Source organism: Gadus macrocephalus, chromosome 11 (assembly GCF_031168955.1).
Source record: "Gadus macrocephalus chromosome 11, ASM3116895v1".
Classification (NCBI taxonomy): domain Eukaryota; kingdom Metazoa; phylum Chordata; class Actinopteri; order Gadiformes; family Gadidae; genus Gadus; species Gadus macrocephalus.
In genome coordinates this window covers 7,135,229-7,157,728 of record NC_082392.1, presented here as the reverse complement: position 1 = coordinate 7,157,728, position 22,500 = coordinate 7,135,229, and the positions used below count along the sequence as shown (strand labels likewise).

At 45.5% G+C, this 22,500-nt stretch overlaps 3 protein-coding genes across 5 annotated transcripts in view; 2 read left to right on the top strand and 1 right to left on the bottom strand.

Moving 5' to 3' along the window:
- The window catches only part of stx17 (syntaxin 17), a 9,118-nt gene extending 3,208 nt beyond the window's left edge, over window positions 1-5,910 (top strand). For both annotated transcript variants that reach the window (XM_060066044.1, XM_060066043.1), the window contains exons 6-7: window positions 1,589-1,675; window positions 4,221-5,910. In XM_060066044.1, coding sequence (XP_059922027.1) covers window positions 1,589-1,675; window positions 4,221-4,463 — 330 coding nt within the window. In that variant the 3' untranslated portion in view covers window positions 4,464-5,910. The remainder of the gene's footprint in view (window positions 1-1,588; window positions 1,676-4,220) is intronic.
- Window positions 4,960-12,440, bottom strand: erp44 (endoplasmic reticulum protein 44). Its single transcript, XM_060066034.1, has 11 exons — window positions 12,261-12,440; window positions 10,887-10,959; window positions 10,733-10,772; window positions 10,329-10,444; window positions 9,241-9,425; window positions 8,989-9,104; window positions 8,637-8,811; window positions 8,407-8,518; window positions 8,084-8,225; window positions 6,348-6,450; window positions 4,960-6,230 (listed from the first exon to the last, which is right to left on the bottom strand). The coding sequence occupies exons 1-11, from the start codon at window positions 12,318-12,320 to the stop codon at window positions 6,120-6,122; spliced, it is 1,233 nt and encodes a 410-aa protein (XP_059922017.1). The 5' UTR covers window positions 12,321-12,440; the 3' UTR covers window positions 4,960-6,119.
- Window positions 12,441-12,565: 125 nt separating this feature from the next.
- The window catches only part of invs (inversin), a 25,521-nt gene continuing 15,586 nt past the window's right edge, over window positions 12,566-22,500 (top strand). Inside the window, exons 1-4 of one of the 2 annotated variants that reach the window (XM_060066023.1) lie at window positions 12,566-12,808; window positions 13,383-13,483; window positions 19,317-19,416; window positions 20,990-21,156. In XM_060066023.1, coding sequence (XP_059922006.1) covers window positions 13,481-13,483; window positions 19,317-19,416; window positions 20,990-21,156 — 270 coding nt within the window. In that variant the 5' untranslated portion in view covers window positions 12,566-12,808; window positions 13,383-13,480. Of the gene's footprint in view, window positions 12,809-13,382; window positions 13,484-19,316; window positions 19,417-20,989; window positions 21,157-22,500 lie in introns of those variants that run through there. The other variant, XM_060066024.1, reaches the window with a different exon arrangement.

Here is a 22,500-nt window from a genome sequence, read left to right as displayed (position 1 = left end):
CCGGGGGGGGGGGCGTCCACGGGGGCAGAGTGGGAACTAGACGGAGGGCAGAGCAGGTGGAGAACAGACTGCTCAGATTATGGCTCTCTCCTCGGGGAGGGAGAGAGAGAGAGAGAGAAGAGAGGGAGAGAGAGTGTTGTGCTCATCTCCTGGATGAACCTCTGTCGGCATCATCATATATATTTGATATCATACATATTAAATAACATTCTTTAACTTTCGATCCCTCTCAATTCTGGGAAAATAAAACATTTAAAATCATTGGAATTAGGATCCCACTAAGAGAAGATAAAAAGATCTGATAATACTACTAATACACAGAGAACAACAAAATGCAGAAGAGATGCAGAAAATAAACGCCTCTTTCAGTGGTCAAGACAAGCACTTGGCCCCTATGCATCAGTTCTCACAGTGTTTTATGCAACTGCCTGTTTTCTCAAAAACAGTCTTCCAGCTTAGAATGCAAGGCTTTTCTTAGAATTCAGTAGTAAGTCATAATAGACGGCTTAGCCTTAGGCCTATCTACTATAGGACATCACAAGACAGGACGTGTCCCGGTGTGGTATTGAATCAGGGGGGAGGGGTTTTGGGGGTTGGTCTGGCTAATGATGGGGGAGGAGGAGGAGAAGAGAAAGGTGCTCTGCTTTGTTTTGCTGGTCACTGTGACTGTCCGGCCCCCACACAGGGAGACAGCTGCCACTCTGAATATTTCATGAGCACAACACAATGGACAAAGACCCACACACAGACCCACAAGCACACCACTATAATCCTCCCTTGACCTACCCACAGCTCCCAAACCCTCACCAAACACACACCTTTGTGCATAGATACACACATTTATCCTAATTTATGGTGGAGACCAGAAGCAGGTCAGGTATTAAGTGGGGTAACTAACTACAACACCTCGTTCAGTGTTCAGTGTGTATGTGCCTTCTGCCCTACGTGCGCAGGCTTTTGACCATATGTTTGGTTGGTTTGTGTTTGACACTGGAATATCATTTAATGATATATTTGAACATAAAATATATTTAAGGTTCTTGGTAGTTACCGTCAGCGTATGTGTCACATATTGTGATGATGGTAAATTAAGATGATGCTGATAATGCTGCTGACAAAAACTGTACCATGACAACATGTAGGTTCAGTTGTATCTCTCAGAATCAGTCTTACCTTCTAGGAAGGCGATGTGAGATTATTAAGTAGAATCAGGCTGTTAAGAGGAAGGCTGGGCCAGACTTTTAATCTGCTATCACGTTCAGAACTCAACATGTTATCCACACATGTTCTTCTATTCTGTTTCTATGCTGTCTTTTATATGCAGAATGCCATGTTTTTCATTTTGCAATATCGGTTACACAAATATGTTAATTACAAAATATGGTTCAGGCCATTGGCACATGCATATTCCGGGTGCTTGTGTGCGTGTGTGTGTGTTGGTGACAGAGAGAAAGTGTGCGTGTTTGTGTGTTTGTGCATGCATGCGTGTGATTGTGTTTATGCATGCGTGTTTAAATGTTTATAAATATGTGTGTGTGGGGGGGGGGGGGGGCGGGGGGGGTCTCCAGTGTATAACCCTGTCCATCAGTCCCAGCAGGAGAAGATTGACAGCATAGAAGACAACGTCAACACAGCAGCTGCCAACGTGGTGGAGGGGACCAGGAGCCTGGGGAAGGTGTGTACGTGCACCAGTTGCCGAGTGTGTGTGTGTGTGTGTGTGTGTGTGTGTGTGAGAGAGTGATGTTTCCGAGATGGAGAGATCGATGGCACTTTGCCTCCCAGCCATTCCACAGCGTTTGTCCCTATTGATCTGCTCAAATACGAAGGAAAGCTGCAATTAAGGAAATAGAGAGGGTAGAGGAAAGGGAAGGATGACTGATGGAGACACAGGATAAGAGTGTTGACCAGGCCGTGTGTGTGTGTGTGTGTGTGTGTGTGTGTGTGTGTGTGTGTGTGTGTGTGTGTGTGTGTGTGTGTGTGTGTGTGTGTGTGTGTGTGTGTGTGTGTGTGTGTGTGTGTGTGTGTGTGTGTGTTAAAATCCTCACATGGATTTTAGCGGCAGAAATCTTTAAAAGATATTTCACACAACACATAATAAACAATCCAACTTGTGTATAATGACAACAAGTGAATAGAATAAACCTTGCATACAATGGATGTGTCTCATTTGTCGTGGACGAGTTCATATCAAAAGACAGATGAAACAGTGCGATGTTTTATCGGAAAGCAAATATATCAAAACAATCGTTGGGCGGCAATGTAAAATGGCATTCATCATGTATCTTACTTCATTAAGGGGTGTATTTTGAATCAAAAGATTGGCATACAAAATGGGAGGATGTTATTTCATCCTTTTGATTTGAGGTATTGAATCAAGCCCTGCTCAAGGGCACTGCCATGAATGTGGAGACCACATTCAGTTCCCTTACACAGCTTCAGTACAGAGCCGTGTCGGCCTTCCACTCACAAGCCTCCATAATGTAATTTCATTTCCAAACCTTTTTTCTGTAATACCCAGTCCTTTCAGCTGGGATTCAGCCATCCTAACCACTGGATACCCCTGCATCCTTAAACTGAACGACCCTAGCCATGAGGGACTCCTGATGTTAGCTTCCTAGGAACGGTTATGGGCGGCATGTGGCTCAGGAGGTAGATCTGGTTGGCTGGTAACCGAAAGGTTGCTATTTCGATCCCTGGAGGGTAGAGGTGTCCCTGAGCAAGACTTCTCACCCTGCTCCCAAGGCTGTCGCCTTGCATGGCTGACACCGCCGTCGGTGTGTGAATGTGTTCATGAATGGGTGAATGTGAGGCAATATTGAAAAATCGCTTAGAGTGGCCACTGGTGAGAAAAGCACTGTATAAATGAAGTCCATTTACCATTTCTGTATGTTATCTAAACTACCAGTGCGTCCATGGTGCACGTTGACCACGGGCAAGCCCATAAGGACACCCAAACCAGCTGGCCTTATGCCGCGTGGGACCACCACAGCACATGGTGTAGTGTACTAGTTTATTCGTTTTATTTGATTTATTTATTTTTTGAGAGTAGTGGGCTGAAATATTAACTCCATTTTTTCTTCTTACTTATTTTCTTATTGAATTGTGTCACACGATTTCTTTTTTGGAATACACATCTGAATCAGAAGTTGGACCGACCGACGTTGGTTCGATCTCAAGCTGTGTCTTGCATTAGGAAGATGTCTCTCTATATGTTTAAGTCACATACCAGCTATGGTCAAACCATGCAAAAAGATTTGCATGGTTGTGCGGATCAGTTCACGTAAGCTCAAATCAGGGGTATGTTTAAAAATGTTTGAAACTAATAACACGGTCACACAAAGAGTCACACCTCAGTGCTGAATTTAATCCATGTTTATTAATGATCTGTTAGAGGTTTATTGTTGAGCAATTTCTCCATATGTCACAAAATGATAAATAGGGACAGACGTTTAAGGTGACATTTGCTCCATGTGTCAGCTGAGCTGGTCTAAGGAGAGGAGGTTCAGGGAGATATAGAAGATGAAAGCCATGTTAGATGTTTCGGCGTGTGTTTGAACCGCGGTTATCTGTCATCGGTTCAGACAACATTAACGCACGCCTTTGCGTTCACAATTGCTCAGACCTTCGCCATCTTTTTTTCCGACTTCAACCCAAAACCCTTTCAACTGAACTCTGATTAAATTAAAATTACCTCGACGGCCATGGGCTGGGACGAGGGACGCAAGCTTTTGAACCGGATTAATGGTGATGGATAATCAAGGTGTGTGTGTGTGTGTGTGTGTGTGTGTGTGTGTGTGTGTGTGTGTGTGTGTGTGTGTGTGTGTGGTCAGAACTCCTATTAATTGCCATCAACCTTAAAGAGCACCTTCTGCTGTGATGATAAGGCTGTAATAACGGGGGCAGGGCCCCACATCTCTCAGATTCCTCACTAACAGAGATAATAATAATACTAATAATAAAACCAACGCTCTTTGAAGCCGTCCGGCTGGGGTGTAGACCTATTTGAATTCCTCTCCCCTGTTCCGTGTGTCAATGTGTGATCAATCATTAAAGAATATACGCGTCTTGTATCGCTAAACGAGGTCTAGCAGCCTCAAAGGACTCACAACTCCAAAGGCTTGTGTGTGTGTGCCAGTGTATCTTTTTCTCGGCAGAATGTAATATGTATTCATCCTATCAAATATATACATAAACAAGTCCCTCTTTCTGTCTGTCTGCAGGCGGCGGGCTACAAGTTGGCCCTGCTGCCCATGGCAGGGGCCCTTCTGGGTGGGGTGCTTGGGGGTCCCATCGGCCTGCTGGCGGGGTTCAAAGCCGCCGGGATTGCGGCGGCCCTGGGGGGCGGCGCGCTGGGCTTCGCTGGGGGGAGCCTGGTCCAGAAGCAGCGCAAAGCCACGGTGGAGCTGCAGATGAAGCGGCTGAACGCACCGCCTGACCACAAGCCCCCCGAGAAGAGCGACTGAAGAGACAGTTCTACAGCGGGGTCGGGACACCCGCTCCGCTGTTGGCGACAACAGGGGACGGCTGTCTCATGAGTCACACTACAGCATGCGGTTGCTGTGCCTTGGAAAGCAGAGTGGAAGTCATGGCACTATCAACACTAACTTGATTGTTTTTCGTCAACCTCTATCGTTTTTCTGGAAAGCTTTAGTTATTCAATGCAATATATACTTGTATTCTTCAAGATTGATTCCCTCCCTCTTCTGTGAAATGCTGTCCTACTTTAAACATCAAAACTATAGCACTACTTGTTTCATATATGGATGAGATTTGAATATGTAAATTAATAACTGTATAAAAGTGCCTAACGAGATCACGTCATTGATCCAAACATGCCATTCTAATGCTGCCCTTTAATTGCCAAATTAAAATGGATATTTTCCACCTTCTTGACCCTCAGCATAAACCCAGTCACTGTATGAATAAGTAGACACAAAAATAAGAAGTCGGACAACAAACTATCTTGTAAAATGGTTTTAATTTAATCTTTTCAAGTCGGCTACTCTCATGATGTGATGACTTGATTTTTAAAAATGTTGCTCACCGTCCCCTATTTCCCCCAACGCTCCCTTTGTTTACATCAACATGCAGGCTGCCGTGGGCCTGTTGGAAAAAAATAATAAAAAGAAGGCAAAGGTGCACAGCATCGAACTAACAACTTTGTCCCAATGCCTCGAGTTACCCTACAACACAGCCCATTGAAACGGGCCTGGATCTTGCAAACGGTGGGGGGGGGAATCAAATGAGGAGCCTTCTATGAAGAAATAAGAATCAAATCCTCCCAGGCTGCAGACCTTGTGCTCCCATCAGGAAGCTGTCTGGTAGCTGGGGTCAAACATGAGAGAGGGGGAAGCCCTTCTCAGCAAAGACGGGTTAAACCAGACATTGCAATAATTCAGGGCCATGTTTCAGAACTTCAAGGGAAACACGACCCCATCCATAACCATTTAGTACCATTCAGGGTGAGTGGCAACAGGCCGCCCCAGCTTATTTTATTGGGGTCACAGGTCTTTTATTATCTTGTCAAATTATCTACGGTGTTAAGAGGCCGATATGCACGAGAACTCACAGAGAAGTCGCTACTTCAAACTAACATGTTATTGTACATTGCGCTACACAAATGGATTTGGGTAGAAATCTGAAGCCAAGGACACACTGTACTGACTGTACTGGAAAACCCACAGAACTGAACCAGAGACCTGGAGTGAGGGAGCCCACCTTGGTTTGTTTTTTTACAAACAACAAAAATAAAATAAAGAAAACTCTGCGTTTAATTTAGACCATGATGACAGACACGCCGACGTAGCACACACATATTTACAAGCGCCAAAAAAAAAAAGTAAAAACACATTTTTGATGTCCTAAGCCCGCCTTTAACATCGCCCTCCCTCCGTTTATCCAAATAAAAATTGTACGTCTAAGAGTTATGAAAATATAGGTTATCCCAACACAGCTGTGTCTTGGACTGCACTCCTCCATCTCCTCCTATTTCTTCAGTAAGGGTATTGGTGTTGCTGTTGTGTCCCGCTGGCCTGTCCCGACCCCCTCCCACTCCTCCCCTCCCTGGCCCCGGGGCGCGGCGTGGAGACTAGAGATCAGTGTGATGCGCTGGGTGGAGGTCACAGCTCATCGCGGTCCCTGCTTAGGATGGTGTAGCGGGTTTCGCTGGGGGCCAGCTTCTGGAAGGAGCTCTCTGGGGGGTTGCTGGCCACCACTTCTATCATGTCCTCCTGGATCAAAAACACACACACACACAGAGACACACTTGGCTTAGCGCCAATGGGGCAATGGGGCAATGCGGCAGCGGGGTTGTTTAAGTAGCCGGTGGTCCCTGTTGGGGGTCTCACCTGTCCTGGCGTGCTGTCTGTGGGGTCAGGTCCGTGGTGGAACTCTCGATGTAGCTTCCCAGAGTGGAGGTCCAGCACAAACTGTCTCAGCTTGCCATGGATCCTGAATTTGACACGCAGAAAGCACTATCATATTAGCTGTCTGCCTCGCGGCTTCATCCCTGGCACATTCCCACACACACAGGGAAAGGGCGGCAATTCTGGACCCCAGCGTTAAAATAAAACAATATTACTGTGGACAAGCAATAAGAGACATTAATCTCCCGGGACGGGTCCCGTGGCAACATTAATCCACATTAACACAACGCTTTGAAGTGTGCTTTATTAATGATGGAAGGCCATGTGACAATAGCCTGGTAGAACAGGAAAGCCCAACAATTAAAGCTAGCTGTGTGTCAGTACAGCGCCCAACACAAGGCTTTTGTATATACATACACACACACCATACGTTGCACTAATGTCATTACAGGCTGTGTGTGCCACATGCACTGGTGGCAGAGATAGTGATGTGATGAAATTAGGTTGCTTGAATGGGACGGGGGGTTGCTTGGTCCTCCGGGCTACGCCTATCTGATCAAACCATGATTGGAGAGGATGGGGGACAGAGTGTTGGTGGGCAGAATAAATAGGATTAAATCAGATTAGACTGGATTAGTTTAGCCCTAATTGCACGTGCCAAATCATGTCACATTAGCACCAGTGTCCTGGCCCATTAATAAAGGACTGATTCCAAAGGTGTGACATCTCTGCTTGGAGTGTGTGTGTGTGTGTGTGTGTGTGTGTGTGTGTGTGTGTGTGTGTGTGTGTGTGTGTGTGTGTGTGTGTGTGTGTGTGTGTGTGTGTGTGTGTGTGTGTGTGTGTGTGTGTGTGTGTGTCTGTGTGTGTGTGTGTGTGTGTGTGTGTGTCGCGACTGATTCGTTACAACGAACGAATCCCGAACATGAACGACAAGAACTGGTTCCCCAAAACAAGAAGAACTGGTTCTTTGATTCTTTTTTTTTTTAACATAAACCAAACATATGGTCACGAAAATAAAATATACAAACGAACAGAGCTCCATCTCCCCGCGACTTATATTGATTGAGTCTACAACGTGCTCAAAGATTCAGCCAATGAGAGGTAGCAATGGTGTTGGAATGGCACCTGGGTAAACCAATGACAAGGCGGTACCGTCGAATATGCGCGCTTTCTCTGTCTGCCTAACCCTCCATCTGTTTATTGGATAAACGCATTTCCCAATCCCAGGAGTCTTTGCTCCATTCTACATCAATTTAAGAACAAACAAAGAAATTAAACTGCAGTTCGTATTTTTTATTTATGACCATGCAAGTTCTGTAATGCCTGAACAATGAAGAATTAAATGTAAAGTAAAATAAAATTATAAATGTAAAACCATGAATGAAATATAGAGTAAGCAAGTGGTATAAATATTGGTGGGACGTTCGATATACTATATAGCAGGCATCTCCAAACGGCGGACTGCGGTCTTGACGGTCCTATCCAGACCCATGACCAATTAAAAAAATGGTCATTTTTATTTTTTATTTTTTTTAAGATGTAATCTGACGTAACGAACGAATCAAAACGACCGAATCAAATAAACGAATCGTTATAGTGAACTGAACTGAAAGAACTAGTTCCCGGAAAATAATCATTTTGCCCATCCCTAGTGTGTGTGTCCTATTTGTAGTGCCTCGTCTATGGATAAAAAGGTTGTAGATAAATGTAGTACTTACATGACGTCTTTGAACTCGGGGAAGACATACATATGTCTGAAGGAGTCGATGGCAATGACGGGACACTCGGCGGGGGTCTTCTGGATGTGCAGCAATGGATGGCGGAACTTTTCGCAATCTGCATGCAGGAAGTTTATAGAGCCTGTGGAACGAGGAAGGAGTCAACACACGCCAAACCATATACTGGTCCTTTGTTGACACTAGGAGCAGTCATTCCTGTTCCACAATGAGACTCCACAGCACCACCAGCCAAAGTGTCTGCCCGCATAGACAAGAGAAGTTGTGGCTTCCACACGTGATCACTGTTCTGCCCTGTGGCGCACCTTTTTCACTGATTAGCTGGCGGGCCACTTCCTGTTGGAATTGCTCCAAGCTCTCCGTGTCTTCCTTGACGTGGAACAAGATGAGGAAGGGGATCCCTTCTTCTGTCAGTTCCTGGAGGAAAACCACAGGAAGAGAAAAGTCACGGTATCTCCAATGGCCTGTGTTTCCACCATCACCCTATACCACCAGGACATGTGGATGCGTGCGTGGAGGCATAAAGAACACACACCTCTCCGTTTTCAAATGTGATTTCCCTGACGAGTGGGACACACTTGTCCTGGGTCCAGGCGTAGCTGAGGTCAAAGCTAGGTAAGGAGCCCAGGAAGACCATGTCTGGGACGGCCTCACCCACGGGCTTGAAGATCACATTGTCTCCGCTGAAGCGCTCCGTCTGGGACACCTCACTAGGGAGGGTAGAGAAAAGTAATCAGCCAATAAGTCATGAACTAAATCCTGAAATTAATCTTCATGTCAATGTAGTGGTCACGATTAAACCAATCAATGGGCTGGAACAGGTTTTGTGAGGTGAGCCTTTGGGGAGCTGATCAAACAAGCTTGGGCGTGCAGTCATTCGGTCTTACCCGAAGGCAGCAAAGAACACGCAGTCGTCTCGAAGGATGTTGGCCACCTTCTCGAATGTGTGGTAGCCGTCCGAGTCCTTTGTTTCAAAGTAACCTATGATGTTTCTCTTGCTCCTCTGATGACCCAGAGAAGGAGAAGCACAGATGGGACGTGAAAAAGAGGCAAACATCCCATCTCGTATAGAACGGCCATCAAGGGCCCGCAGCATAGATGTCACTTTATATATTTATTTTTACTCATGTCAAACTCACATCCACTTTATTCAGCTCCTCCAGGGAGTTGACCTCTTTGATGGGGTCCACCTTCTGCTGGCGGATAAAGTCGGCGATGGCCGCCACCGACCTCTGGCCCCTATACTCCCTCTTCATCATCATTCCATTACGGAACAACTTCAGTGTCGGGTACTTTGATATGCGGTACCTCTGGGCGATGTCCGCTAAAGAGTGACCAGAAAAAATATATTAAATGAAAAGTAGAGAAAAAATGTAAACAAGTGGGTGGGTGGGGCTGCACACAGACAAGAGATAAACTGCAGCCGGGAAACACTGACTTCAGTAAAGGCTGCGCTCTGATCTGCTACATAAAAGCTGCCCCCCACCAAGAGTAAATATTCTCTTGGCACACAGTGAATGAATTTGTGTGCTTGAGTGTGTGTGTGTGTGTGTGTGTGTGGGGGGGTGTAAGAGTGTGTCAGTGTGCGTGTGCTTGTGTGTGTCAATCTCTCCGCGGGGTGTCTCTAAGCCTCCAGTCTTCACAGGCAGCAGTAGTTTTGTCATTAGTCTTCAAACAGTTTGCAGGTCATCAATAATTCTATTTAATTTGCTTTATCTCAAAAGGCTGCGGCTGGCGGTTCATGTGCCACTGCTTTGGTGTGCTCAGCATCTATGCATTCATATAGGGGACATGGCAAAGCAGAGCAGCTGTGTGGTTATTCGGACTATTCGGTGTGTGTGTGTGTGTGTGTGTGTGTGTGTGTGTGTGTGTGTGTGTGTGTGTGTGTGTGTGTGTGTGTGTGTGTGTGTGTGTGTGTGTGTGTGTGTGTGTGTGTGTGTGTGTGTGTGTGTGTGTGTGTGTGTGTGTGTGTGTGTGTGTGTGTGTGTGTGTGTGTGTGTGTGTGTGTCACTGTCCGAAACTTGGATAAACAGGGGAGCAAAAGACTTAATATCAAACTAATGTTTAAATCTCTTTGCTGCATCTTAGTGTTGCCATGACAAGCACTATCCTGACTTTCTTACAGGTACCTTTACCTTTAGACTTTTGAATCAGAATTCAGTCCACACATTTTACAAAGATACTAATGTAGGGCCGCCACCAACCGACATACTCAAGACAGACTTACAATGTTGGTCACAGTCGACACGGGCGAAGACCACCTGCGTGATGTCAGGGTACTCCTCCCTGGCCAGGTTGGAGGCCTCCTCAAAGATGGGATGGAGCATTTGGCTGAATCGACACCTGTGATACAGCGGCAACTACATGAGCCCCATAGAACCTTTAATATAACAGTGGCAATATCGCCCTATCACTGTCTTTAACATGTTTAAAGTGTAACAAATGATACATGAACAGAAAAATGAGAAAGAAATGTAATCAGAGACAGCTCTTTGATTGAAGCATTTTACCAAGGTAAGACAAACTATCAAGCCTGACATGCACAGATTAAATGTAAAATAATGAATCCATAAAATTGCATTGATAATAAAAAAAAATATGTCCTAGAGAACAGGACAAGCATAGACTTACCAATCTGCATAGAAGTTGACTAATGCCACCCCAGCATTATCTGCAAACGATATGATAGGCATCGTAGTCAGCTCACTATGTCAAGTTCAATCAAGCTATATTTCGCAGTTAAGATAGTTAAGATAATGGAAACTAAAAATGTATGAGGACTTACTGAGAATTTCCTCAATGTTGCCTGTGTCAAGACTGGTGATCTCTGCCTTCCCAGGGGTAGAGAGGCCCATCACCTATAGACAAAGCGGGTTGACGCAGTGTTAGGGCACGCCTGGTGTCTAGCAGAGGTAGAGGCACAGGTCAGGATCATTCAATACTTTGATATCCTTAAAATAAATTACATATTTTTTGGCCCAAAAACCTTTTTCTGTTGTTTTGCAAGTACACACATGGAAAGTAACACTATTTTCAATGCACTTTCATTTTACTCAAGCAATTAAGTAACGCATCTAATTTTGCCTAATACTCTAGGGTCCCGACATGTTGGAAAATATGGTCATGAAAGATGGTAATCAAACATTGGCTTTTCTGGCCTACCATGTTATATTCAATTTGGTATAAACTTCTAAACCATCACAGCTATTATGGCGTTGTTAATACATTGAGCAGGCTTTGCTCTCATCTAAACACTGCTGACATCCTTCTCCAACCGGACATCTTTGTCAACTTAGCTCTGTCAGTATAGCTTGTGATGATAGGATGAACACTCAGTGTTGTCTAGGTGTCACAGTAACGTCATTTGCATATCAGAGAACGGCTACGCATGCGCTAGACTTGTTCCAGGGTAGTTTTCCTACACAAATAATGAGGCGCGTCTCATATACATACACTATGTTACTAAACCATAACCAACAGAGCCAGCGGTGCAGTTCAACTGGTTCCGCCTGTCCATGACAGGCGGAACAACACATAGTGTTAACCGTACACTATGTGTATTGATCCACTGACACGATCATTCATGTTGTTAGGATCATATAATTTCCTGGGAGACCAGATATTCATTCAAAATATAAAGTTTTAATTTAAGGCCTAAACTCAAACATCACACAGCTGCGGCTGTGTCCTGTTCCGGGTTGTCAGCCAATCAGAATGAGCCACAACAGAGGAATTCACCCAGCGACCAGCATCACTCCGGAGGAGAGACACAGCTGCACGGAATCCACTGAGAAATGTGCAATATATCTCCAAATAAGCGACATAATTCTCAATAAAAAACAAACACCAGTTAACAGCGATTAAACATGCTAACCGGCCCTGTGACGTGTGAACCACACATATGATCATTGGGATGTGTGCTAGGCCGTTTATATTATAGTTTAATTTGACAGGTATCTTACGATCTGGGAGGTCTAGTTTTCCGGTTTTTGTATATGGGCTACTTGGATGAACTTGCTATTTGCTAAATAGTGACCCATCTCTCCCCTGCCGATAGTTTATATGACGGCTACGGTGAGCTAACCTGACCGGCTAGGGTTAGCTCACCACAGCTAAGACATTTTATTTTACTTTACAAAGCAAAAATTCATGCGCTTACCAGTAATATTGAAGTGAAGAAGCGGATATCGAGATAGGGCAATGCCGGTAAGAGTTTCATTGTATAATACAAGTGATGAGTGTTATAAGGTGGCTGTGTGTTCCCAGTCTCTCTCGACGCCGCTCTCCTCACTACAGCAGGAAACGGACGGCGAGCCCATCTCACGGTAACACCGGAACTGAGGTGCTACTTCCGGCTTTCTGCTAAGCTTTGTGGGGATTGTAGTTGTATACACCTGATAGTGGGTTAGCTTTGATTATGTGAAGACTTCAATCATGGCCGTGTGTTGGTGAAGTGAGGATTATGGGAGTTGTAGTCATGGGTCAATCCAACGTTTGCAAACCAACGGAACGCGTATGGAAGAAGAAAACTTTCTTAAAAGCATCTGGGTAGACATAAGGAGATACACTCTGTGCAATTAAACTTACAGTTGAAGAGGGAATTTATACCATAAAGACATCATCACGAAACTAACTTAAGATATGTTTGGAATTTGTTCAAATCTGTTTAATAGCACGGTTATGAAGTAGTGATTTCTGTTATACGGGGTGAGTTGCATCATTTTTGGTATACTGTGTAATGTTATCTGTGTAATACGATATCTCTTCATATCATCAATATGCCAATGTGTTGTTACAGTTGACAGTAGTCAACTGTCTAAAAAGGCCTATCAAGTATTCCCATTGTGCATTCGTAGATATGTTCAAGTGTCAAAGTTAAGTTAAATATGTGATTATATGTTGTTGACAGTTGCCAATATGTTTAACCATGAATACAAAACAGTGCATGACTATGTATCTACAAAGCAAAAGCCCTTGTGTTATGGGCGAAAGGTTTTGTGCTCAAACCCCAATGTCCATCTTCTGAAAAGCCTCCTTGAGCAAAACTCCATCTGCTCAATAAGCTGTACAGTACACCTATCTTTAAAAAAATCCCTGTGAGTCAGTAAATTGTAAAACTGCAACATAAAATAATTTGTCATGGACATCTCTGACATCCTGACATTGAATCAATGTCTCAGACTGCTATTTTATCTGTAAACCGCTTGTGTACTTTGGCGCTTAGAAAATTAACAGGTGCGCAGTCCAGGGGTTAGGAGTGTCCTCTTTTTCTGTTCCATAGGAGGCAGGGATAGGCAAGGTGGGGGACCTGGAGAAACATCCAGACCTACAGAGGATGGACTGACCTGGGAAACATCTGATAAGGCACCCAACTCCACAATGGTTAGAGGCCAAAAGACACACACACACACACACACACACACACACACACACACACACACACACACACACACACACACACACACACACACACACACACACACACACACACACACACACACACACACACCATGCAGAAACCAAGACAAAAAATAAGAAATTAAGTGGGTTTGCCACAGAAATGTGCTGTGTAATAACATAATTCATATTTTTAGATGTTGGATAACTGGATGGATTCTAATTCCACGGCACAATCTCCCCCCACCACGATTGACTCCGCTGTCATTTGACTGTTCATCTTTCCCTTCAAAAGCATGCAAGTGTAAAAGCTTGCAGGTGTTTATCTCTAACACCACAACACAGGCCAGAGTTAGGGTTAAATGGGACCCTAGAAAACAGACCCTTTCAATTTTGCTTGAACATTATCCCCCTGATATACATAGTGCTTCTGTTACAGACCCATCAGTGTGTAAAGAAAGGAAGATTGTAATGAGAGTAAAGATGGCCTGTTGAATTGAATCCTGGCATTAATATTTGATGGGCTGAATCTGCCCATAGGGGGTTCCCAGTGTGTGATTAACTCACAGATGGAGTAACTGAAAAATTAAATCTAGTGCTTTTTGTTTGGCTTCTTCTCTTCTTTTCTTTGCATGCCTCCTATCGCTCACCTGTGTGTGTGTGTGTGTGTGTGTGTGTGTGTGTGTGTGTGTGTGTGTGTGTGTGTGTGTGTGTGTGTGTGTGTGTGTGTGTGTGTGTGTGTGTGTGTGTGTGTGTGTGTGTGTGTGTGTGTGTGTGTGTAAAAGGGCCAGCTACAAATGCATTTACATTTAAGGAGCAGATTTGTTTTTGTCATCATACACCCAATGACACAAGCAATTAGCCATGGTTCTGCTATCAGGCAGTTCATATTTTTGCCTAAATATACTCTCCATAACTCTATATACCATGGGTAATGAAAAAGTAATTTCTAAACCAAGTTAATAATAGCAGGTTCTGAAGATTACCATATTCATATTATTTTGTCAAAATTGGCTTTATGTCTAAAGATGTGATGCCCGGTCCCTCGTTGCTTTACAGCTTGGCCTAATCTGCCCCCGGACCACTGTCCACTCACTCACTCATGATTTTATGTGTCCATCTTGTTTTCCCCATCTCTCTAGCCCCTCCCCCATCGATTTTTTTGTTTGTTTTTCCAGCTGATTATGTCCCTCTGCTCTGATTCGCCGGCGGGCACACGGCTTTCTGCACTCTAATTGGACATTTAATTAGATCACAGTTTTAGTCCAATTAGTCTGTGAGGTGTGGGGAGTGGGATGGAGGGAAAATGGGGGGACGGAGAAGGAGATGAACAAGTCCCCGAGCTGATCTCTGTCTCCCAACACCGCCCCCCCCGCCCCCCACACCACAATCCACCCACCCACCCTCTCTCTCACTCTGTCTCTCTCCCTCGCCCCTCCCCTGTCTCCCTCTCTCCTGAGGCAGCCTCATTAGTGATATAATGGGACGTTGTCACAACACTCCTGCCATCTTAACTTTCAGAGGCCCTTTCTCAGTAGTGCCCTAACCGCTCAGACAAGAGAAGCCAAACTCCACAAGGTCAGTGGAAGGGCGTTCTGGGCCCTGCTCTATAGAAGGGTGCTCCATTGTGCTTTTGTAGAGGCTCATCAACAGCCAAAGTATGGAGGAATTCATTGGAGACACAGGCCGCAGTCGGTTATCAATGACTATGATTGATCGGTAGTAATGACTGGCACATCATCAGAAGGATCAATGAGTATGAATACACACAAACACACAATGTTCCACATGATGTGGTGCAGAGGTCTATTGACTCAGTTCAATGTTCCCGTATGCTATATCATATTCAGACACGGATAAGCCGTGTTAAAGAGCAGAATGCGATTGGTTGGCTTTGAGTCACCTGCTGGGCTCCGTCCACAGCGGTGGGAGGTTTGGTTCTGCCTCCTCTCCTGGTTGTTGTTGTGGTCCCTGCTCCTCTCCCACACCGAGAGCATCAACAACACTCAGTGGCCCCAGTGGGCTTGAGTGAACACTGACACACACGCATGCACGCACGGGCGTGCACACACACACACACACACACACACACACACACACACACACACACACACACACACACACACACACACACACACACACACACAAACGCACATGCACAGACACACACACACACACACACACACATATAAGTCCTTGGAGAGCCCAAGTCAATCTTAGGCTCCCTGGAGTACACACCCTCTCTGCCTGAGCCCCCCCCCCTATGTGATGCCTCCGGAGAGCCACAGAGAAACTGCCTCCACTGTGCAACACCCTGCCTTACAGACCCTACCTCAACCTCTCACTGTGCTTACTGTTGTTCCTCATGTGCAGGCATCACGTGTGTGTACTTGCTCACACACACACACACACACACACACACACACACACACACACACACACACACACACACACACACACACACGCACACACGCACACACACACACACACACACACACACACACACACACACACACACACACACACACACACACAAACGGACAAACACACATTTGTAGGTGGGGTAGAGGAAGACAGACCCCATATCAGTGGTGTGTTAGCCACAGGCATAAGCACCTGACCCCCGTGGCGGCAAGATTGACAGCCGTGGTCCCGCCTAATTGCATTACTCTCCCAGGTGATTGGCTGTGACCCTGGGGGCTCATTTGTAGGGATGCATTGTGGTAATGATGTAAATTAGCTGATATATGTGTCACTCAACCCTTTCCTCCCCGCCGATTGGCCCCACAGTGCCCAAGGGCTTGGAGCCCACCCTAGGTAGCTCATTGGTCCTGGGGGAAGCAGGAAGCCAAGAAACAGAACTCCCGATAGGGCGTCCCCATGGGCAGATGTTATCTGTCTTGCCACCTCTTTATATGCCACTCAAAAGTAGGCACGCAGACCTGTGCCCTAGACATATGCCCCATCTCCCCCCCCCCCCCTCACTTTTTTTCACACACACAATGTTGGTGTACTTTTACAGTCATTTATCTGTGTGTTATTATGTGTATGTGTGTGAGTTTTCATGTGGAACAAGAGAATGGGCCCCAGGCCCAACTTCCCCACTGCTTTACCCAACGTGCTCAACCGTCTAGTCTATCAAAACCAGACTGGCACCCCAGATGAAACCCCCGCTTCCTGTTTAGGCCGCTCTGCATTTGTCTTCACTTAATAAAGCCTTGGTTCTTTCGACTGCGTATGTGGCCAAACATTCCTGTAGTGTAACTGAAAGGATTCTGTAGAGTGGGGGGGGGGGGTGCGTTGATCCTTTGTTTAACGCACTCAGGTGACGAGGGCGCAAAATATGAATACAGGTCTAAATAATGTCAGCATCACCACAGATCAATAGTGGTTCTCCAGGAGCAGCGTCCAGCCCAGACCCCGCCGATCGATGGCGGACTCTGCGTTATTGTCTTCATATTAATGAGCCGAGGACTCCCAGAGGAACTAGCATCAAAGCCCACCCAAAGCTCTCCCCAGGACCTGGGCTTTTTCTACTTTTGTTAAAATTTTAACACTGCCCTCCCCACCCCCCACCCCCCCAAAAAAAAGCTTTTTAGACAAATTCTAACACACGACGGGTGCAGCTGAAAAGCAGTGTGGCACTTGTGAACTACTGACTTCTTACTCCCACTGTCTATGAGAATTTCAATCAACAACCTAAAAAGATTAGGCATTGTTTGGGGCTTTTATGTTTCCTATTATTATCAGATTGATTCCTATTTCTATTTTAGCAGCTGGGGGCATCCTATAATTCTCAAAAGTTCAGGTGGGTGAACAGAAAGTGGAAGTGAACATTTTTAGGCAGCCCTGGATGTGACTATAAAACAAAACACATCAAACAGTAGAGGGCAGATTGCTTAATTTGGCTCCCTGTCTAATAGGTTGTTAACACCAGAAGACAATGTACAAATACTGTGTTTTGAAGGTACGGCCATATGGCATCATTTTTATTTCAGCATGTGTTGTATATTAGATCAGATTAAGAAATCCTGTGTTTGTGTGTGTGTGTGTGTGTGTGTGTGTGTGTGTGTGTACGTACGTGCATCTGATAGAAAAAGAGAATGCATGCGCATGCGAGTGACTGCAATCTTTCCAAATTAGAAGAGTTTGTGGCGGATTTGGCTGAAGCCCCTGTAAAAATTTGCTCTCACGCAAAATCACTTCCCATGACTAGGCACATGTGTCACATACACACTCACTCACACAAACACAAGTGCCTGCGCCCACACAAAAACACACATCTAGGAGCACACATGCACTAACATTGACCCACAACCATAAACTACTGCACTTACCTGTAGTACCTCACTTAACTCTGTAACTAACCTTGGTTAACCCTCTCTGGGACAAAACGGGGTTACTTGGCAGAGCGTGAGAAGGCAGCGAGCATGATGGGTAATTGCCATGCGGCACGCAGTGTCTACAGGAGCAGGCTTTACGAGGTGGCGGCAGGGAGGGACGGGGAGGAGGAGGAGGAGTAGGAGGATGAAGAGCTCAGTGGTCTTCCCTGTCTCCCCAGCCTTCTCTGGGGAGTATCTCAGGGTGCTGACCTGGGCCATCAGGTCACCACCACCACACCCTAAACACTGAGGAACCAGAGAGGGTCGGCCTGGGCCTAGCATGTGCTGATATGCTAAAGCTGTGTTATGAATATGCTCATGTTTATGGAGGAGGAGGACAGTATATGCAGTTTCTTACATGTGTGTGGAGGGAGGTGGGCTTCACATTTGTTTTTTGAATCTATTCTAAATAACCTCTGCCCATGGACAGTGAGTCAGCCCTGTCATATTTGCTGTTAATGAAAATGTCTGGGAGAAACCCAAAATCCTGGACTGCGCGTGTGTCTCTGGCGTTTATGTGTTTAGGAGCAATAATTGATTTCTGTGTTACGCCCCGCAGGGCAAGTTGCACATCTCTCAGTACACACACACACACACACACACACACACACACACACACACACACACACACACACACACACACACAGTCAAATCCAAGCACACACACAGGCAAATCCAAGCACACACACACACACACACACTCACACACACACACACACACACACACCAAGGCCTGCTGCAGTATTAATGAGATATGAATAAGACATGAAGTGAGACCCCCCTCTTACACACTCACACAGTCCCCGCCAGGGTCTCCCCTCCCCAGCTGCTTCCTGTCTGCAGATTACCCAGCCTTCACTGGGCTTCGGTTAAGTGGGGCCAGGAAGAGATAACCCCCTCTCCGGGTGCACATATACACACAGAGAAATACACATACACACACACACACACACACACACACACACACACACACATACACACACACACACACACACACACACACACACACACTCACCACTGTCAGCATACATTAGAATCCCTTATTTGAAAGCATCTGTGTTAGTGAGTAATAGCTGTATTTTATTTTGAAGACGGGGGGGACAGGGGTAATATGAAATGGCAGTGATTGATTGATTGATAAGCCCAGAGATGTTTTCTCACTTGCTTTTGCTATAGGACTTCAGTTGGTTAGCATTCCTGACCTGAACGATAAGATAACAATTTTAAATAAAGAAAATACTTGATTTGGCAGACCACTACACATCGTGATATTCGATGCTTCTGTGTCACCCAAAAGCCAAAGGTGGAGGATAGGTTGGATGTTTTACTCCAAGACCCAAAAGGTTATGGTTGCAAACCCCAAGGGTCCAATGCTCAAGTCCTCGATCCAGATCATTCTAAACACATATGTATCACTGTTTCATTTTGGGCTGCAGGCCTCCGAGGCCCCCAGCGTGGCCCCGTCCCCTCTGGGCTCCCCGGTCCACGCCGCGGCGGTCAACGGAGACCGCAGCGCCCTGCTGAAGCTGATCACAGGTCAGTAGCACGGTGGGGCGGCCCTCCCTCCCAACAGCACCCCCGCTCAGGTATGACCCCACACACACACAGAAGAGGTCAGGGGGTTCACCATGTGGTCCCGAGTGCAGTCACATGTCGTTGTCATTGTTTGGCTGTCATGGAAGGATGACAGAGGGGGCGTTCTGTTGTTTAACAAATGAAGTATTCTTGAGGCCCTTTGGCATTCAGCCACCAGCTGTATCGTTATCAGGTCGCTTGAAGTCTGAGAATGTGTTGTGATGAAGGTATAGACGTGTCGATGAAGTTCCTGTCTTATATGTGAATATTGCCCAATCTCGTTCCTTTGCTCTACCAAAAATCTCCACCTTAACCCTACCCCAACCCCTTAACCGTACCCCTTAACCCTACCCCTCAACCCTACCCCTAGGAAATGAGACGACAACCCTTCAAGACCCAACAGTATGTCATTAGTAGTCGTTGACAGGGTTTGATCTTTATTTTAATGTAATTTTCTTGATATTTTGATACAATATCTGTCTCTGGAGTTTTACTGTATAGTTTGAATGTCTTAGGAATGCAACCTTACCCACATGGAAATTAGATAACAATTTTATTCATGCTCACAATCTGTTAGGAACTGCAATATTGCACTTTATTTTGGACATACAAGATCAACATAATATATAAAGCCAGAACAAACATAGAACTTGAGTTGGTATGCCATCCATGTAAAACATAAATATCATACAAACAAGAACCAGTGATATAATCAAACTAATATTCCATGGATGGATGGATGGATGGATGGATGGATGGATGGATGGATGGATGGATGGATGGATGGATGGATGGATGGATGGATGGATGGATGGATGGATGGATGGATGGATGGATGGATGGATGGATGGATGGATGGATGGATGGATGGATGGATGGATGGATGGATGGATGGATGGATGGATGGACGGACCTCAACAAGACTTGTAAAATGCATGTAAACACCTTTAACCGATCTATGGACAAGCGAAATCGGATAAGTTTTATGTATGTAATATTGCAGTTGTCCAATTGTAGAGCATAGTCAAACTATGGCTTTAAAAGGATTAAGCTGTGCATGTAAACGTACGTAAACGTACGCGGCCGTGCTGGTGCGGAGCCTGCTGCACGGAGCCCCCGGCGTGAACCCGGGAGCTCTGCTCCGGGGGTTATGGTGGTTGTGCTTGTTATAAAGAATAAAGAAAATGCCTATACAATATTAAGCGCCATAATGATAATGCGATGGTCATCATCATTGATTTAATAATTATTAAAACAGAAAACACTTTCAAAAAACATTTTCCATTTTCACGCAAGGTGTTGCGGGAGCAATTCACAACTGTAGCGTTGCAAGGGTGCCCATCGGAAATTGTAACTTCAAGGGGATGTTAGCCCTCCCCCTTATCCCTTACCCTACCTGAATTGAGACTCAGCCTGTGTGTGTGTGTGTGTGTGTGTGTGTGTGTGTGTGTGTGTGTGTGTGTGTGTGTGTGTGCGTGTGCGTGTGTGCGTGTGCGTGTGCGTGTGCGTGTGTGACACGTGTGGTTGTGTGTAGCCCAGCCCTCTCTACGGGACAACGAGGACCAGTTTGGGCGGACCCCTCTGATGTACTGCGTGCTGGCGGACCGGCTGGACTGTGCCGAGGCCCTGCTCAAGGCAGGAGCGTCCGTCAACAAGACAGACCACAGCCAGCGCACCGCACTGCACCTCACAGCACACAAGGTACGCTGTAGACACACACAGACGAAGTTCACACACACCACTAGAGCTCATGAGCATATAAACACAATAAGAGACACTCTTGTCCCACAGTGGCCCACAAAAGACCCGCAATTGATAATTATTATTCATTTTTTAAAGAAATAATCTACTGCAGCATTTTTATTTATTACCAATGCTGTTTCTTTGGGCTTTGAGTTGGCAAACCTTTATCAGCTTACTTTTTGATCACTGAATGACAACTCAAACCAAACTTCAGTTATGTGTGTGACATTTGTCCAAAACAAGCCCATAGAATACGTTCCCTAGAATCCCCAATAAATATCACAGAAAGCCATGCACCTTGGACTTCATTAAAAAAAAAATGTATATGTTAAAAACATAAAGCATGGAATCCAAAAATATGTTGTTATTATATTCTATTTTATAATACTATTCATCGGGTGAGAATGGTATCGTGAGTGGGAAGAACCATGATACAGAAGGTAATGGAATACCTTACCCGCTATTTAGTTCATGTCCAGAATGCACCTCTGTTTACCATACACTTTTATCCATTACTTGAACAATCACATGCATACAAGGACAATTGGAGTACATCAAATGAACAATAAACAGTTACCAATAAACAATGGCCAGCACCTATAGGAATGGGATAACAAGGTCAGATATTGTATAGCTCCGAGGAGTTATGATGGAGGTGAGCGGATGAGAGACTCAGGTGGCTTCCAGGGGGAGTGGGTGTTAAGATTATTCCTACACAACAAGGAATCTGGAGTCAGAGCTGTGGTGGGAAGTCAGTGCCCCCTAGTGGCGGTGGTTTCGGGCTGTCAGTCCTGAAGTCATTGGCAACCTATAAAAAGACGAACTCCTTGATTGTCTTTGTGCATCTGTATCTTTCACCAGAAGCACATGGTGTGTTTTAAACTACAATATTACTCAAAGTTATGGAACAGGCGGTGAACTGATAGCTAACCATTCAGTAGCATGGTAAGTAGCATGAAAGTGGCACAAAGATTATAATTAATCATTTATATATCATCCACCTAAAGATAAAGGTATAGGAATAGGTTTTGAGGGTGTGTATGTGTGTGTGTGTGTGTGTGTGTCTGTGTGTGTGGGTTCGCGTGTGTGTGTGTCTGTCTGTGCGTGCGTGCGCATGAGTGTGTGTGTGTGTGTTTGTGTGTGGTCTGGGAGGCGGGGGTCCTCACCAACGGAGACCCTGTCTCCCTGACATCTGATCAATAAGTGGCTGAGACAGGGAGTGAGGCCAGGGATTACTGATCTAATTGGGCTGAGAATAAGGAGGACAGACAACACGTATGCACACACACACACACACACACA